Source organism: Chaetomium strumarium (assembly GCF_033439665.1).
Source record: "Chaetomium strumarium strain CBS 333.67 chromosome Unknown B0T15scaffold_1, whole genome shotgun sequence".
Lineage (NCBI taxonomy): Eukaryota > Fungi > Ascomycota > Sordariomycetes > Sordariales > Chaetomiaceae > Chaetomium > Chaetomium strumarium.
The window spans coordinates 5,227,061-5,244,596 of NW_026944429.1; the positions used below are offsets into that span (position 1 = coordinate 5,227,061).

The 17,536-nt window shown below is 54.8% G+C and overlaps 4 protein-coding genes across 4 annotated transcripts; 1 reads left to right on the forward strand and 3 right to left on the reverse strand.

Moving 5' to 3' along the window:
* Positions 1 to 703: 703 nt before the first annotated feature.
* On the reverse strand, positions 704 to 3,095 carry B0T15DRAFT_57013 (uncharacterized protein). The gene is made up of 4 exons (XM_062870827.1): positions 2,803 to 3,095; positions 2,056 to 2,749; positions 1,794 to 1,987; positions 704 to 1,712 (listed from the first exon to the last, which is right to left on the reverse strand). Exons 1-4 carry the CDS (start codon positions 2,992 to 2,994, stop codon positions 735 to 737), a joined length of 2,058 nt encoding a protein of 685 aa, XP_062726738.1. The 5' UTR covers positions 2,995 to 3,095; the 3' UTR covers positions 704 to 734.
* Positions 3,096 to 3,725: 630 nt separating this feature from the next.
* Positions 3,726 to 4,270, forward strand: B0T15DRAFT_57117 (uncharacterized protein). The gene has a single exon (XM_062870850.1). It carries the CDS (start codon positions 3,830 to 3,832, stop codon positions 4,205 to 4,207), a length of 378 nt encoding a protein of 125 aa, XP_062726739.1. The 5' UTR covers positions 3,726 to 3,829; the 3' UTR covers positions 4,208 to 4,270.
* Positions 4,271 to 4,334: 64 nt separating this feature from the next.
* On the reverse strand, positions 4,335 to 5,542 carry B0T15DRAFT_389037 (glycosyltransferase family 32 protein; the record flags this gene model as incomplete). Its single annotated transcript, XM_062864470.1, has 2 exons — positions 4,335 to 4,375; positions 4,450 to 5,542. 2 exons carry the CDS (start codon positions 5,540 to 5,542, stop codon positions 4,335 to 4,337), a joined length of 1,134 nt encoding a protein of 377 aa, XP_062726740.1.
* Positions 5,543 to 9,959: 4,417 nt separating this feature from the next.
* Positions 9,960 to 11,167, reverse strand: B0T15DRAFT_57191 (uncharacterized protein). Its single transcript, XM_062870873.1, has 2 exons — positions 10,617 to 11,167; positions 9,960 to 10,555 (listed from the first exon to the last, which is right to left on the reverse strand). The coding sequence occupies exons 1-2, from the start codon at positions 11,075 to 11,077 to the stop codon at positions 10,210 to 10,212; spliced, it is 807 nt and encodes a 268-aa protein (XP_062726741.1). The 5' UTR covers positions 11,078 to 11,167; the 3' UTR covers positions 9,960 to 10,209.
* Positions 11,168 to 17,536: the final 6,369 nt, after the last annotated feature.

The following is a 17,536-nucleotide window of genomic DNA, read 5'->3' on the forward strand; positions in this document are numbered from 1 at the left end:
CTTAATGCTGGTGAGAGAGAGGGAACGAGGACTTGAGGTCTGCTGGCTCAAGGGCCTTATATACATATTTTCTCCTTCTATTCAGGCCGGTTGAGCTTCCTAGACCTTCACACGAGCATTTCTGCTCGGGTACCAGAGGGGAATGAATGTCTCAATGGTATCGTGGTAAGAACCAAGGTTTTCGGGAGTTGGTGGTTGACTGTCTTGGACGCCGCCCTTTCCAAATGGCTGGGACCGTAGCCACATGCCTCGATCGCGTTCCTCACGGGATACAGCTTCCACCACAACCTACTGAGGAACTTAGGCCGTCCATTCTCCGCCGATACACAATATATCTATAGGTTTTAGCTTGGTCTGATATTTCTATTCACAGAACATATGCCTACCAACGAGGAGTACTCATCCCAGCCCCTCGTGTCAATCGGTCCTTTTCCCTCCGGCACCAAACCCTCCCTTGCATAGATCGATCTAAGCTCTCTCTCCACGAAACTCAAAGATGAATCACTCAGACGCCATCACACTGGCCATGGCCATGAGTTGTCTGGTTACACCATTCCATCCGCACGGGGCTAGGTCCGAGTATCCATTCCATCCTGGATCGAGCTCCTTTCTTGGCAGTCGATTCACGCTCGACGCCCATACCTATTCAAGGCCTCCAGGCTTCAGGCATTAGGTAACATCCATATTGTACTCCGTCCATGGTATGATGTTGTCCGCCAAAGGCATAGGCTACCTCACCTCCCGGCCTCCATCAGCTGCTTTGCCGTCTCCCTCAGCTTGAACTTCTGGATCTTGCCGCTCGCCGTCTTGGGGTACTCGCGCACGAACCAGACATGCTTCGGCACCAGGTGGCTCGACAGATGCGTTCTGACCCACTCCCTGACCATCTCCTTGGTCAACACCTCTCCCGTGCCTTCACCTCCCGGCTTGGCCACCTCGCCCTCGGCCTCGACGCCCTCATGGGCGATGACAAATGCGCCCACGCTCTCCCCGTACCTCTCATCCGGGACACCCACCACGCTGACCTCGGCCACCAGCGGGTGCTGGAACAGACAGTTCTCGATCTCCAACGGGTGAATGTTCTCGCCTCCACGAATGATCAGGTCCTTGATCCTCCCCGTAATCTCCACATACCCATCAGCATCCATGCTGGCCTCATCCCCGCTATACAGCCAGACCACCTCCCTATCTGCGTCCTCCTCATCCTTCTCTACGCTCCTCACCTCGGCCGTCCTCTCTTCATCGCCCCAATACCCCTTCATAACCAGGTATCCGGCCGCAGCCAGCTCGCCTCGCTCGCCCACAGGGAGGACCTTGCTCCGGTCGGCAGGATCGACGATCTTGACCCGCGTGTGCGGCATCACGCTCCCCACCGACCGCGTTCTCTTTTCGAACGGGTCCGCGGGACTGGTCATGCAGCTCACGGGGCTCGTCTCGGTCATGCCGTAGCAGATCACCAGGTCCCGCAGGCCCAGCGTAGCATACAGCTTCCGCATCAGAGACTCCGGCACCGAGCTGCCCGCCGCGATGCCCTTCCGGAGGTGAGTCGGGAAGGCATCGATCTGCTCCTGCGGGAGGTGGCGATGGTGCAGCAGCTCGAACATGGCGACGAACATTGTCGCGACGCCGTAGAGCCCCGTAGCCTGGTGGGCGGCTGCCATGCGCAGCGTTGCCAGGGGATCGAAGGCTGGTGAAGGGAAGAGGATGGCTGCCTATCAATAGACAAACGTTAACTTTTCGGCTGTCCTGTCAACCTTTCTAACTTTGGGTTGGGTGGTTTGTTTGTTGCTCACCCCAGTGGTGGCGGTCGCCATGTATCCCAATACAGAGCCGAAGCAATGAAATAGGGGCGGCGGACAGACGATGAGATCGGACGGGTCGAGCCCCATGCGGTGGGCGATTAGCGCGCCGTTGTTGAGGATGCTGGTGTGGGAGAGCATGGCCGCTTTTGGATGGGATGTCGTCCCGCTAGTGAACTGGATATTGACTGGAGCATTAACGTCAGCTTACCTCTTATTTGTCTGGGCAGGTTGCTGGGTGAATTCCTGGCCCTACTTGTTTCGGTTACGGAGAGTGGTGAGTCCGGTGTGACGGGGCGAGCGGCGTAGGTAGATGACGTGCGGATAGCACTAAGGTCTGGGATGAGGGACGTAAAGGAGGTGAGTGAGCGAAGGGAGGCGAGAGGCGGAAAGTCACTCAAGGGGTGGGATGCCGAGTTGTCGACAAGGACGATCGTCTTGAGGGTTGGGATCTCGGGAGCTTCCACACGCCCGCACTCGAGGTCCGGAACGATCGCTTGTAGAAGGGGTAAGTTGCTCCGCCCACGGCAGGGCTTGTAGGCGAGGTCCGTCACGGCCCCAATAATCAGGAGCTTGACGGCGAGATGGTTCAGGGCGGCTGTGATTTGCTTGACGTTGAATCCCGGGTTCAGCGGAACGAGGATGGCGCCAAGCTTGAAGACGGCATACGTCAAAGCTGCAAACTCGGCGTTGTTGCCCAAGCTCACAGCCACACGATCCCCTTTCCTAACACCCAGGGAACGCAGCGAGTGGGCTAGCGCATTGGATGCAAGGTCGAGTTTCTCGTAACTAAGTGTCGTTTCCACAGCAGCTGGGACCCCGTCTGGGGCTACGTTTGGTAGCGCATCACGGCCTGCGGTCGGCGAGCGACAAATGACTGCCGGCCTGTCCCCAAACTGCGAGACGACGGAAGCGAAATGCTCAGGGATGGTGTGTGGCAGCAGAGGTGGCTACGATATTGTCAGCACTCTCAAGCTGTCGAGTAGTCGAGGGCAGTGTTCACCTCGCTCGGCCCCTGATAGATACTCCGCGTCAAGGTGCTGATACCTCTTACCGCCTGGCCTCCTCTCCTGCTACTTTCAGCACACCTCAACGATCTGATGCGAGCTGCAAACCAAAGGCGTTTCCCAACGAGACTCTCTCGTAAATTTGGAGAGCACAGAACTCCTGTAGTCGCTCGGGTCTGGAGGCGCATTGTGAACTCCGTCCTACACCTTCACAGTCCGTTCTGAAATAAGGTACTTCCCACCCGACACAAGCCAGCCAGGACTGCCGCGGTCACAGTGGCATGGCAGAGAGTATATCGAAACGGGGATGGAGAATGATGTGAACAAGCGCGAGGGGGAAGAAAAGAAAATACCATTCCCCGCCCATTTCAAGCCATTGGCGATCATCTCACTAGCAACCCGCCTCGGCCCTCTCCTCATGTTGCCAGAGAGAGTAGCGCGAATCCCGAGGTAACCTCAACAGGGAAGGTTGAAGCCCCGGCCTCCTTGGCGGTGAGTTGGAGAATGCGGGGTGTGGGTGTCCTGTCATTCCCCCGCAATTCAATGCTTGGCAGACGTTGAACAGTTGGAGACGACGAAACCCCCCACGAGGTCCCGGTGCCTTAAGTTAGGAATCATCAACTTTATCTTCCGATGCTCATTGCATGTAACATACCTAGATTCAGGGGTAATGGCAGAGGCGACCTGGCACACCAACGTCATACTACCGCAATATATCACGATCTAGCCCATTTCGTCGGTAGGCATTTCCCCTGTGAAATACCACGGGACAATGCCCGATACGGTGACAACCAACTGCTAACTGAACTGGGTTAATTAGTCCAACTACTAGTACGTAAGATCCGGGCGCTATCCGTACCTTGCCAGACAGGCGCGGCTAGGGGAAGCAGGACGGATAAAGATCTGGATTACTACTTGTAGCATGAGCCGCGTCCAGCTGCGGTTGTCCGCCACGTTGAACTTTGGTTCTGAACCGCGGAACAGGTGCACACAGCGAACTATCATCAACACCAAGAAATTTCCATGCCTGGGACGGCACTGACCAGTCAATTGCTTCTTGTCCATCTTCTCTTTATACATCCCTCCAGCCACGAGATTCATCAGCCATCTCAGACCGTCCATTCTCATACCGCCGGCTTGTCGCCTCCAAAACGAAACATCATCCATGCTTCAACAGCATTGCATCCTAGCCGCTCGCCTCCCCTCCAAGAACCGAGCCGCCCACGTCCCACGCAAAATGGATCGTGTATCACCACTTATCGTCTATGTACCACCGCACCAAAGGCGGCATTTTGGTTTCCGTCAACCCTAGTTTTGTATACAGTTTATATGTCCCCCGGACTTTGCTGTCTGCCAGAGAAAAACTCGCTTAGGAATGCAGCACGCCGCCGTCACAAGTAAACGCCGAGAGCCATGCAGTTTGTGAAAATGGGTATTAAAATAGGATATTGATCGTCAAGGAGAAAGGAAAGATCGTGACGTTATGGTAGGCGATTGCTCTAGAACGGTACCGGGGCTGGCCGGCGGCTTATTCGCCGATATGTCGCTCGCTTTCGGGTTTCCATGTCCCTGTTGCACATACCAGTTAGCGATCTTTGTGCACATAGATATCATGAAACTACGAGTGAGGGTTGGCTTCTTACCCTCAAAATCATGCTTCACAAACGCCATGGGATCGTCATAGTCCTTCGCGCCCATCTGCTGCACCCCCGGGGAGAAGCTTGTAATCGGCAAGACAATCACATCCCCAACCTTCTTCGTCATCTCCATGCCCGTGAAGTTGTGCCAGTCGATCGGTCCAGGAGACTGAGCCATGTCAAAGTATCGGGGATCGTTGAAGTACTCGAATATGACATCTGTCCAGAGCGCCGGCCCCGTAAACTCGATTACGTTTTTGTCGATAATGTCCTTCAGTGATCCCGCGCGCTTGCGCCGCAGCGTCTGATCGGTAATCCGAGTAACGATCTCCCGCAGGACCGGATGTCCAGGCTTGCTCTGGATCGTCCACTGGCAGAACTGGATGCGTCGGCTGTACCACTCCTTCCAGTCCGGCCGGTCCGGGTCCGCCTCGATACCGATCACGAGTCCGACTGTGTTGCGCGGGACCGACTCCGGAATCCACTCCAGCGCGCTACGGATTGCGTAGGTATCAATGTCCGAGTAGATGCCGCCCCTTGCCAGCAGGATCAGGTACCGGAAGAAGTCCGCTTTGAGGACGGGAAGGGGAAGGGCATGATATGCTTCGAGAACTTCGGGAACGGACGCGTAGAGCAGTCGGAGCAGGTTTACGGCGACCTGATCGGTGATGACTTCGTGGATAAAGCCAGGATGTTGTTCCGTCCATGTTGCCTCCTGCTCGCGGAATTGGAACTCGCCGTGTGCAGGCGTCCATTTCCATGTCTGCCAGATGTACGCGGGGAACTTCATCTCGACGTCGTAAGGGAATTGGTATGCCAGCTTCTCCGAGAGCGTCATTTTGGACATGTCCCGCATCGGCTGCTGCCCTTGTTGGAGGGGTCTGTTGCGATTCGCACCCGCGTGTACCGCATTGCTATTAGATGTTTTTTCATCTGACGAGCCCGTTGTCTGTGACGTCTGCCTTGACTCCGAGCCGACTTCGACTTTCGGGATATCAACCGGTGATAACGCGGCCGCTGGGGACGTAGATCGCGTCGTGATATATAGTAGGGTGATGAAGAATGCCGCGGCCACGAGGGCACGTTTGAAGGTGAGCATCGTACCGACCTGCGCCGCTCTAGTACAGTCGAAGACCATCAATTGCCCGTCGATTTAGCTGCTGTGTTCGAACGCGCAGTGTGTTGTGGAGCATCGAATGCAGTCCGTCGGCTGAAGTTTCGTGTCCGAGTGGGTAGTTCGTATAGGAGCGGAATTGGTCGGTTCTGATGCGAGAAATAAGCCCGAAAACAAGAGAATGGTGTACAAATACAAACGAGGATGAAGCGAAAAAATCGGTGCGTTACACAGAGTGTGCCGGAAAAGAGAGGAAAATCAAGAAGTTGCGCAAGTTCTCAGGGCGTGCGGATGAGGTTGCCCCTGAATTTGTTGATCGGATTGTGGGGATGCCCGGTCGTAATCGATGTGGAAAGATTTGGATGGGCAGGGGGAATTGCGGGTTGTGTCGATCAACCTCGTGGCCCTGCGTTCCGGCGAACGGCCTCACTCGCGACTTGGAGAGATGAAAAGACGAAGATTCGCGCCCAGGAGCTTGTTGCACCTGCAGTGGGAGTCAAGGAAGAAGCTCTTTGCTTCATGGGCTGCTAACTCTGGATCCTTGCCGGTTTCAGAAGCTCAGGGCACGGGCTCTGAAGTGGACGTAACACATAACAGCAGCCTCAGGGTTTGTCATGTACAATATGAGCTGGTAAATGACCGACGGAAGATCCATACCATCGAGGATGGATGTCCGACTCTGTGAACCTCTTTGATCGCCTGGAAGTCAGGTTCCAACAGCTCGTTTATTACTTTACACTATGTACATCAGCGCGGACGCGAAAAGTGCAGGGTCCTCTGCAGGTCTTGGCTGGGTGATGACGTTGTGCGGCCCACGCAACGGCCACCTCACCCAGAAATTATCCGGAACTACTAGTACCTGGTATATGCGGCGCAAACTTAAAAGTATAATAAGCTGCGTTTTTCTGTTTGCAGTCACTACCGATTGTTTCATTGTTTGAACCGGTACCTAGATTGTGAATTCCTGGGATGGAAGATGGTATTTGCCATTAGTGAATCCTCTCTTTCATCTCAAGAGCTACAAGAGACTGTGAACAACTTGGCCTTTGACCGCTCAATTGAACGGAGTTGGATGCACCCAGTTTGCATGCGAGCAGTGAAGTAACATCCACGTCATCCCGGTGTCGCCGGATGGACCTGAGGCAATGAATCCTCCTACTTGAGAATGCTGAATGCACGCATCTACGGAGAATTTGGTTTTAGTTACAAGACTGGAGAGTCTGAAAGCTCGTACAATACTCGTGCAAGATACTAATGGTCCTCGGCACAGCAGCTTGCGTACTTTGTGATGTAAGGTATGTTGGATGTCGCGATCGTATGTACGGACATCCATTTGTGCCAAGCTCAACAGCGCCGACAGTCTGGGTGCTGTTTTCGGTAATTTCATGGACGATCTACCCGCCGATCCGCTTCCTTGGCGAAGCCGAAGGTGGGGGGAGTCTGCCAAGCTGGAACGTTGAAACATGTGCTCGGCAGGGGGTCGGATGACCGCCATCTTGAGCCATGTGTTGCGGGGTATTCGATCAACTGCTAGTATCAAGCATCCATCGAAAAGACAAGTTCGTCGGACATTGACCTTCTCACTATAATTCAACCCATCTCAAGCAGCCAACAACCTAGCGGAGACTCAAACTCGTTTCAATCACCATCTCTTTCTGGACGACTTCCTGCAGATGATGTTCTCAGCTTGTTGAAAAGACAACTCTAAGTTGTATTGGCGCATTTGGGAGACTCTCAAGATGAAATCACCTCCCACCGTCATGATACTCTTTCGAAGACGAACGGCGACGGTACTGCCTAGAAAAGACAAAGAGCCTGGAAAACATGCGGCATGTCTATAAAGTCCTGAGATCAGCACAGAGTATTTAGTTTAGGATTCTGCAAGTTGCGTACCGTAGGTACGCCGGCTCGCAAATCCTCAACACGTACGTAAGGTAGGCTCCTGTTGATTGGTCTGGATTTCAGTTCAGATACTGGCATATTTGGCAGCCTCATGAGGTCTTGACAAGGGGCCTATGGGGGGCACCACGATGCACCAAGCCAGCTGAGCTGGGGTCAACCTGTCTCGCCCTCCCTCGGTAGGTCTTGGGGGCTAAGTCTGGAGCCCTTGGTCTCCCCGGCATGTTGCATGCATTGGCGCTTTTCCCGACAAGGCACTGAGACCGATCCGGTCAGACAACCTATGATATGCGCTGAAAGGTGAAGGCAACTTTGGTTGCCTTCAATTCTCCGCAGCTGTCATTGCAGACACCCGCATCCGCATAGTGCGAGAACCATTTTCTGAAGCGTCAGGCCTAAAACCGCATACGGGCTGCAGTTGGGCGCTAAGTGCGTTCCATAGAGCAGGCTGTCAGAACTTGTCGGACATGAAATCAGCTTGGTTGGCGTCGACCCCGCACGCATGGCATAGCTGAACATGCAAAAGCCCTATCATTATTGGGCAAACACATTCTGGCTGATCAATGTTTGAGCCACTCAACTGTCATCTGGGTGCATCAACACTGTGGCTACAGTAAAGGAATGACTGGGCAGATGTGCAGATGTGATAAGGCTGCGGGCACCTGGCTGCCTTCTTCTGGGCAGGCCGACGCAGACAACAAGAGGGAGACAACCAGAATCGACAGGATAGGCAGCTGAGGAGGCCCATCAATCAGGTTGCGGGTGCGTGACTCTACAAGCAACTTTTTATCACTAGTTCACCAAGGGCCATGATCCGCACATTTTTCCTACGCCAAGGTCGCCTGAAAGAAAGACCCGGGTCGGCCCCCATTCTGCAACATGTCGTTATCCCTCTGGCATGAGATGGTCTTCCTTGGGCCGGGCTGGCGGGGTCACGGTAAGGCAGAAGAGCAGGGGCGGATCTGTCGAAAATGCGGTTTGCCTTCGGGCATCATCATGCCGACCTCAGACCGGAGATTTGTGCGAAGTGTCTGCCACAACCCCGTGCAACCCAAGCATTTCGCCCTTGTTTCGGCTCACGCCCCGTACCGACTGACTACCCCGATGAAAGTCGGAAACAGAACGGCAGTTCCACAAGCGGCCGCTCCATAGACAAACGATGCGAGCCGACTCTGCTCTAACAAACTCGGCTTCCTTCCTGAGTCTCGGGATAGCTAAGGTACGCTGTATGGACGGCCCGGGCAGGCTGACATCAATCTTCCCTCTGGCGACCTTGAACTTGATGTACTAAAGATATACTGCCGTTACTATGTCTACGTCCCTGTGTCCTCACCCTGTTGGAACTCTTACGAATTCTTGCCCAGCGGCTCAACAGCTGCGTGCTGGCGGCCTCGGCACCATGAGCTGGAACGGTCCCGTCTGGGTACCCGAGCTGACGGATGCTTGGAGGCAGTCCCGGTCAGATCTCCAGTTGCATCCAGGGTGACCTCTAGCAGCGTGACAACAGGCCCGGTTGCGGAGTAGAGGAAGGTGGCTAACGCGGCCCGGTTGCTGCGGCTACGGCGGATGGCCCGTTACCCCTGAGTGGGTGGTCATCATGGAGCCCAAAGTTAATCATGGTGCGAGTTCTGTCTAAGTAGAAGTCAGGGAGCACCGGTGGTTGCACGCTTTAGCTACGGCGTCGTTGAAGGAAGGGGTGTTGTGCATGTTTGCTTTCTTGTGCCACAACTATGGGCAGTTTAATGTCATCCAATAAGCTCGTGCGCCGGGCTTACAAAGACCTGGAGGGATCAGAGAGGTGGAGGCCTGAACCTCTGCTTCTGTCATACATTATATCGGAACGGCTCCCTTCATCACAAGTACTTCATGTTAGCAGTTCGTATGGCTCGAAGAGTAATTGAAAGCAGGCCTCATGTGCATTGATCGGGTACAACCATGTCAAGCATGCACACCCGACCGACCCGGTCGCGTCTTAATTGATTGGGTTAATTAGCAGGAGTTCTTGCAGTCATGAAGCAATAACTAAGGTAGGTAGCCAGAGTCACCTTGTATCCCATACTCATACTATGACAATGGCGGGTGTGGAACCGCGAGCCGAGTGTTGCACATTGCGCTGCATCACCACCATCGTGAATATGCAGCAATCGTATGACTGAAAGCATAGAACTTGATATTGGGTGCTGATGAAGCCAAAGGTGTATCTATCAATCTGCATATATGGCCCGTTCCAGCAAATCTTTTTATCCTAGCCATAAAACCCCCTTGTAGAACTCGACCCGGAGAGCTCAGACACTTATGTGGCAAAGGACAGGGGCGTAAGGGAGCTGATGCTTTGTCGAGTGGCGACTCTCTAATGCCGAGGAGAAAAGCAAAAATGAAAAAAGGGGAAAAACAAATGATGAAAATCCTTTTTCCAGCTGGGTCAATCTGAACTGTCGTTTTGGCTTCCGCCTTTCTTTCTCTTCTCCTTCCCTTCGCCTTGTTGCCTTTTTGTTGTTTATCCCCCTTCCTCTTCTATATGGTCACGTCACTTTTGCCGTGTTTCTTCACCACGTTATATCCCCCTTGCCGCCTCTGTTGATTTCTTATGCAATGCAAAGCGCATACAGGGGAGGACGCTCGCTCACGATCTCGTCGACATCAGCTTGCGCATGTACCGTTTGCCTGCCAGCCCCCTGGCCCTCTTTGCCGGGCGTTCATGGCTCGCATGGTAGTCGTGTCATGGTCGGCGTCGGATGGGTTTGGGTTCCCACTTAGTCGACGATATCCTTGAAATCGGCGTCGGGAAGGTCGCTCGGGTACGGAAAGACAATAGGAGGCCATGATGCGCCGACATGGTTGAGGTCGCTTGGGTCGTACGTGGGGGGAGTCGGCGCCGGGGTCTGGTACTCGAACTCGTCGGCTTGATGGTCCTCGTACGTCGGAGGTCCTCCCATCTGAACGTGCGGAGTCGAAGGGAGACGCGTTCGGTCGTACATAGGGCCTGCATCTGGGGCGGTGCCTGGGTCTGTCTCGTGGTTCCTTTTCCTTTTCTGCTTCCCGTGCTTCTTCTTTTTTGCTTTCTTCTTACTTTCCTCTAAGACTGATGGCCATTGGGGTCTTGGGATGGGTTGTCAGTGGCACGGCAAGGCTGTCAGTTTGAGATGGGGCCGATGCTCACAGGGGGGAAGAGGCAGGAGAGTGCCGTGAGACGATCATCGATGTCGCCGAGTCGTCTTCACTGTCAGGGCTTCCATGGTCGGTGGCTTTCTGGCTCTGAGTTGCATAGAGCCCGTGGTGTTGCTCTGGCTGTGACCAGATTCCCAGCGCCATGCCGACCGAGGAGACATCAAGCACGGGGTGCCGATATGGCAGGGAAGGGGGTCGCGGTGAAGCCGAATGAGGCTGAGACCGGAACAGGCTATGGCCAGGATCAATGGGAGTGTCAGACAGGCTTGTGTTGCTGGTGAGCGACGCTTGATTGGTTGTGCTGAAGCCATCTGATCCGGAAGAGGGCAGGACGGCAGGACAGCGACGGTCGGATCGCGAGCTGCGGTGAGAGCGGGTACCGTGCTTCATGTTACACGCACGACAAGAACTACTGTCAAGACTTGGAATGACAGGGGGGATTGTGCGCTCCATGGTGCTTCGTTGCAAGAGGATCTCAACAAGGGAAACCGAGTCTTAAAGACAAAAGGGGGAAAGGGAGCTGACTCTACCGAGCATATCAAAAACACTACACTACGATGCAGCCCAACGACAAGAATTTTCACGAGCAGACATTGTGGCCTAGGTTCGGCGGCCCAAGTGCGACGTGGTTGGCATGGCTGCTGGCGTGCGTCAGTTCACCGCTGGGAGACGAGGCGGCGAGCCAAACCCTTTCCTCGTCCATGCATGCCTGACGAGAAACCCTGATGATGGTGGGCTCGCCTCACCACTGCACAGTTCTGGATTCTCCTGTTATGTGTCCGGTAGCTTGCAGGATAAGTTGAGGACAGGAGTGGGAGTTGCCAGACAGTTGAGCCGAGGGAGGTTGGCAGTGGGAAGAGAGAGCGGGGGGGATACGGCTAGCTCAACATGCAAGCAATGGAGCGCAAGGCTGCTCGAGAATAATCAGAGAGGTGGCTTCGTTGCGGTGTGTGCACGGCTGTGTCAGGCTCTCTATCCGAGTCGTAGGGCGCTGACCGCCGATCTGTAGCGGCGGAGGACCTCGAGCCGGGCGAGAGGAGGCAGCGAATATATTACGATTGACCAAGGGTATTCGACAAGCCTTCCGCATAGTGGTGGCGCCGCCTACCGTTACGAGAATGAGGGAGCTCATGATCTCGTCACTTTTCCTAGCGATTTGGGACAATGTGATGGGCGCCCACCGGGTGCGGCGTGCAGACGCGTATCGTTGATTCTATGCTGCCAACTATGCCCCCGATGCAAGAGAGAGGCACGCCGCTGATGACCTCGAGGACTATGAGTCTGAGCGATACGTGTTCGTGCGGGGCCCTGGGTTGCTGGAATACGCCTTTGGGTCGCCGGAGAAGCGGCCGGATGTGGGGGAAGGCCTGGAGGGGGTTTTTTGATAGGACGGGGCCGGAGAGGCGGAAAACAAGAAAACGTGAGGAGGAACCAGAGCAAAATGAAGATGTCTTGATAGGCTTGCCAAGCCTACTTCTCCGTCAGAGTCAACAATAAGAGCCGCAGAGCGACGCTCGACCGCTTGTTGAAAGATTCCCTCCTGGCAATGTGTCGGAAGAGGCCGAAGAATGAAACGCTGAAGGTCTATTGACGATTTCCGTACGTCTGGAATGGCCACACACCTTCCGTCATTGCGTGTGGAGCGAAGGGAAGGGGCGGGAGCAAACTTGCGTGGAAGGAAGGAAGGGAGGAAGTGGAGGTCTGGAGGAGGTGTGGGCCAGAGGGAGAAGCCGTAGTCGAGCGTCAGGGCCATCGCCGAACTGCATCTCGCCTGCACTGACCATTCTCCCCCTCAAAAATACTCAAGAGTCACGGTAACATCGAAATGCTCGGCGTACTGAATGTCAATCGGTATCTGAGTGCCCCGTGTTGCGTCAGATCTGACCCGCGCCGACGGGATTACCCTGAGGACGGAACAGGGTACTGTAAGCTGAGACTGGGTACTGCTATGTCCTTTACAGGCGGCTCGAATATCACGCACTGCAGTCCGAATTCAACAGGAGCACGAAAGGAAAAGCAGCAAGGTAAAGGAGAATCAAAGCGAGTCCCACAGGGTGCGCTGTTACCTAAGACAGGAGGTAATTTGACATGCAGACTTTACTCGCAGCAGTTGTGGCTGACATTCAACGCTGGTCACCGCAAAGGTGAGTTTGGCACCTGTGATCCCACTGCTGATCAAGCTATTCGGTTACGCTCGCGATTCCTTATGCTATATTAACTTGTATCTTGGTCCATGATTTTGTGCTTGTTAAAGCTACACATTCCCTTAGGCGATAGACATAAAACTGCTCAGCACAGTACCTTACCTCCAGATCGGGTAGCCCTCGACCTTCTGTCAAGAGTTACTCTTCCGAAAGGTGACGCTGCATACGGCCGGCGGCAACCTCGAAGTACTTGCATGAACACTACCCGTCACAACTCGTGGGCTTCCTGTAAGGTGGACATGGAACCCGGAATTCCTGGGCTGTTGGCATCCTGCCTCGGCAGATCATAGTGCTTCCCCTAGCCGCACAGAACCCGATTTGCTACGGAAAACGGGCCACAAGAATTGACCCTAACCATCAGACCTAAGGTACGGATTACCGGGGCCGGACTCCGGGATAACAGGCGATCAGTCAACGTAGAAAACTAACGATCGAACGGAGCCCGCTTGTTGGCAATTCGCTCGCTAATCGGCACCTACATTCTCGTGGTGGGGGGTTGATCTGCCGCTTTAGGAGGCCCAACAAGTCCGCGCCGCTGCAACCCCGGCCGGGGCGGTTACGAAATCAGCGGAACGCCACCCCCAGCCTCCAACATGCGCCATGTCTAAACGCCGTTAGCCGCAGCCTGCAGCCTGCAGCCTCGATCAAAGTAGTAGGGCCAAATGGAGAAGCCCTGTCGGAAACCGAAGAGGGAGCGGAGCCGTAGGCGCTGTATCGACATCTAGCAACCGGATGTTCCCGCTCGCTCATGACCTTATAACCCTGTGACTTCCGGCAGCCACGATGGCCATTCCTTCTTGCTTCCAGGTCCGATGGAAGTCCGTCTCGCCATTCCATGGGTGAGTTGCAACAGACTTATAGCGTGAGCTGGCTCCGCAAATCACCTCCATTTAGCTGCCGCTTCCCACCCCAGTTCATTTACAGTGCCATAAGATGATAAGCCTACGACTAACAAGCCGTCCAGGCCTTCCCCAGAAAAGAGAGAGACAGGACGCCGTTCTTTCTCTGGGAAACTTTTCGCCTTCTCGCGCAGCAGACTGGGGGTACTCACACGATTCGCATTGGTGGGGTTCCCACAATCGAGATAATCAGCGATTCTTCGAATATGGATATTCCCGGGAGAGGGGTTCGCATCCATTTCTGGGTTACCTCAGTCCAAAAACACCATTGTGACGGATGAGCTTGAGTTGAAGGGGCTTCTGAAGCCACCTACGATAATCCAGCATCACTTGCGCAACTGGGGTATCTGGCGGCCGTGATCGCCTCGAGTCGAATTAAGCTCAGCTCCACAACGCCCTGAGCCCCTTGCTAAAACCGCTAATTGAAGCGGCCCGAACCGCTGTGGGGTGTTCCGTCAAGATCCGTCCAAGCGCTAGGATTCGCCAAAGTTACCAATACGGTACCTAGGGTGGCATGGGCCACGTCTCCAGCGGACCAGGTTCTGGGATCGTCGTTGGAGCTTGTGATCCTACAGTTAGGCCTTAGGATGGACGGCATTTGGACGATGCCTCGCGCCATCAAAGCCCCCGAACCGTACATTCGCCCGGGGAATTGTCCTCAGCAGAGCATCGCCGCCCGCACGATCCATCTCCAGTGGCGAAGCCCGAGGGCAAATCATTCCGGGGTCTTGGACCGCACGACGCAAGACATGCTGATAGTGATACGTCATCGGGATTGGCAAGGGAGTAGAGGCGGCAACTTTGATGAGTGGTACTTATGTCGGGGGCGCGCGGGCGTTCTGCCGTATCACCTAGGTGGTGGGGTGATGTCTTCATCGTGAAGAATGGGCGAGCACCCGGTGGACATTGGTTGGACAGGCGACACTGCCGGTAATCATCTCTCCCTTGTGGGAGCTACGCTTGTCCTCCCCCCCCCCCCCCTGGGACAACCCTGTCCTTGATTTGCGGCGTTCCGCTGTGAATAAGGTCAACGTTGGCCTCCTATAGGGCAATATGACCAGTCATCATTCATCCTCGAACGACGGACAGCGGAGTTTTTCATCCGTTCGGAAGCCACGTACCTGGTACTTAGTTACTGCAATCCGCCTGACGACACACCGGTTCTAGTTCGACCGCGAAAAGCAAGATGGAAACTGCGCATGGGACCGGTCTAGGCCTCCAGGGATCACATGCCAAGCGGATCTGCCGATTGGCTCGCCACGGATTGATCAGGCGTCGATCAGGCACGAGCTGCGGAGTTCCGCTCATGGATCGAACCACCAAAGGCCAGTTGCCTCACAGCTTGCAAATCAAGCCTAGGTACCTTAGGTAGGCTTCTCCTCCAGCAAAAGATCTTAGGATTAACCTAGCAGGACAATCCGTTGTGGAAAGGTTTCGGTCGAAAACTACCGACAAATCCCACCCTGCCCGACAGCTCGCACCGCGGAGGTCGACCGAGTCAAAACCGCCACAAACGCTTTTGACACGTATCGTCTTCGAAGACTGATCGTCGAATAGCCCAGCAGTTTCCTCTTCCACCTCCCGAGATCCTACCATCCCATCAAAGCCGGATCTACCCCGGTGGACCCATAGTAAGAAGATACTTCCGCTTACTGTTGTCACCGTCCTGCCTTACTTCCTAATCAATGAACTTAGACCGTCGGGGTATAAAGACACCTCCTGGCCCGGTAGGGCTCCATCACCTAATGCCGCCGAACCATTGGCAAGGGCACTGCGAGTTGCCATGCCACGGAGGCGGATGGCCAGGGCGTGGATGCCGTCGGGGAAATCTTGATCCCAGAGCCACTCCTCGGTCAGGCGATCTCTTAGGTCTTGTACGGACGGTGGTCGTGAAGAGGGGGCGGAGCCGCTGCTGCTATCGTAGCTGTCACTGGGTCAAGCTTGAACCGCAATGCTCGCTGATGGAAGTCTCTTACGCTCCTGAGGTGCTCGGGGGAGCAGTGATGCCAGGGCGGGCGTCAACTATTAGGCTTGATGCTGTATCGCTGGCCTGGCCCGCAGAAGATCCGATACTGTTATGGTCCGGATGGCTGTCGCAATCCGCATTCGGAGCCCCCGGGGACGAGGCGGCAGTTTGCAGCCGCATGGATTTGCAGTCCGGAATTGTGCGCTGTTTCTCGAGAGACAAAGCCTCCCCTGATGCCGTGGCTTTACCTCGGGGGTCTCTCGTAGAGTCCGCCGCGGTAGCGAGATATTTGGATGGCGTTGAGTTTTGCTGCAGAGATGCCATACTGAAAGTGGAGCATGGAACTGCTGGTCTTGCAGGGTCAAGCTTTCTGCTGTGAGACTAGATGTCAACACAAGAAGGGCTCGGCGTACTAGTCCGCTAACCGGGACAAGTTGTTCTGCTTAAATGCTGGCAGTAACATGTCAAGGGCAGCTGATAGAGACGCTGCAATCACACGGAAAGCGGCGGTATATAGCTTCTGGTAACGGAGTGTAGGAGCTAGCCAAGAGCAGAAGCGCGCATTGTGCGGTACCCCTCAGCCTGTCTTGACCGCTGCTTGGGGGCGCAATGGCGCGGAGAAGAGCAGCCGGCCATCTCTGGCAACCTCGCTCTCCATGGGCTCCAGACTGGCTGGGCTTCGATCAACGAGCCACACTTCGATCTTCGAAAAGCAGGGTTTGTAGACACGGCGGTGAGAAGTGAGGCTGTCGATAGAACGGCATATGCTTAGGCCCTTGGCATGAACCTCCCGAGTCGTCCCAAGTCATGACGGGTCTGGAGCCAGTCCGTCGGTGTATTGCACGAACGATCATGGCCCGAGGCCATCGAAACGCCGTTGAGGATGCTTGTCGTTCGTTGCCTCGAAATCTGCTTCTACGAAGAAAATCGTCTTGGACTATTGGTAGCCAAGGGTCGCCTATGTTACTGCACCAGAGCCTCTGACAGCCGGATTGGCAGGAATGGCCGTAGTAGGCATCATCACCTGGCCAACAGGCGCGTCCAAGATGCTACATTGGGCTCCGCATTAGTTGAGATGTTTCTTCACTATTCTGGAATACCAATCTTGCCAGTGGGCTGATCCTTTGTGCATATTGCTTCGTCCGGCTCGAGGCTTAGCTGGTTCTACATCCTTTCCGGTTGGAGTATGATGATAGGGGACACGGAAGTGAGGACGTAATCTGGTGTGCTAGTTTAGGAGTGTTGCACTTGCAGCAAAGAGGGGCTCCTGAGGCCGGCGAAATCCAACAGTGACCAATCACATTCAGCGCCATCCTGGAACTGATTGTTGACCGGGAGGCTTGCCAGTCGTGAACCGACTGGTTGAAACGTCGATGCATCCGCCTCTGGTTTCCAGACGAATGAATAGCTAAGCGGGAGGCAAGGTGCCCAGTAGGGGAGTAAGGTACCTAGGTAGGTAAACAAGCTATGTCAACACTCCGTGGATCGTCCAGATACTAGTACTTCCCAATGCGGTGTGCTGAGCAGCGGGAGGCAGATTGTTTCGGGTCCTCACTCCTCAGCTTGCCGCTTCCGAACGAGTAAGAGATGACTTGGACTGCTAGACTGAACTGAGGCAGCATAGTAGAGTGAGGTCGCTTGTTCCCGCCGACTCTCATGCTACGTGCGAACGGTCCGGGTCTTGACCGGCCCGGGATCCAGGAGAATGGCCACTTACGTACCTACCAGGTGGTAAATACAGTCTGACCCCTGAAAGTTCGTTAGCGCCGGACTGAAAACCAGGGTCAGCCCCAGATTTCCGATCTCAACATCCAATGGCCACTTTCTCTAGGGAAAATGGCAT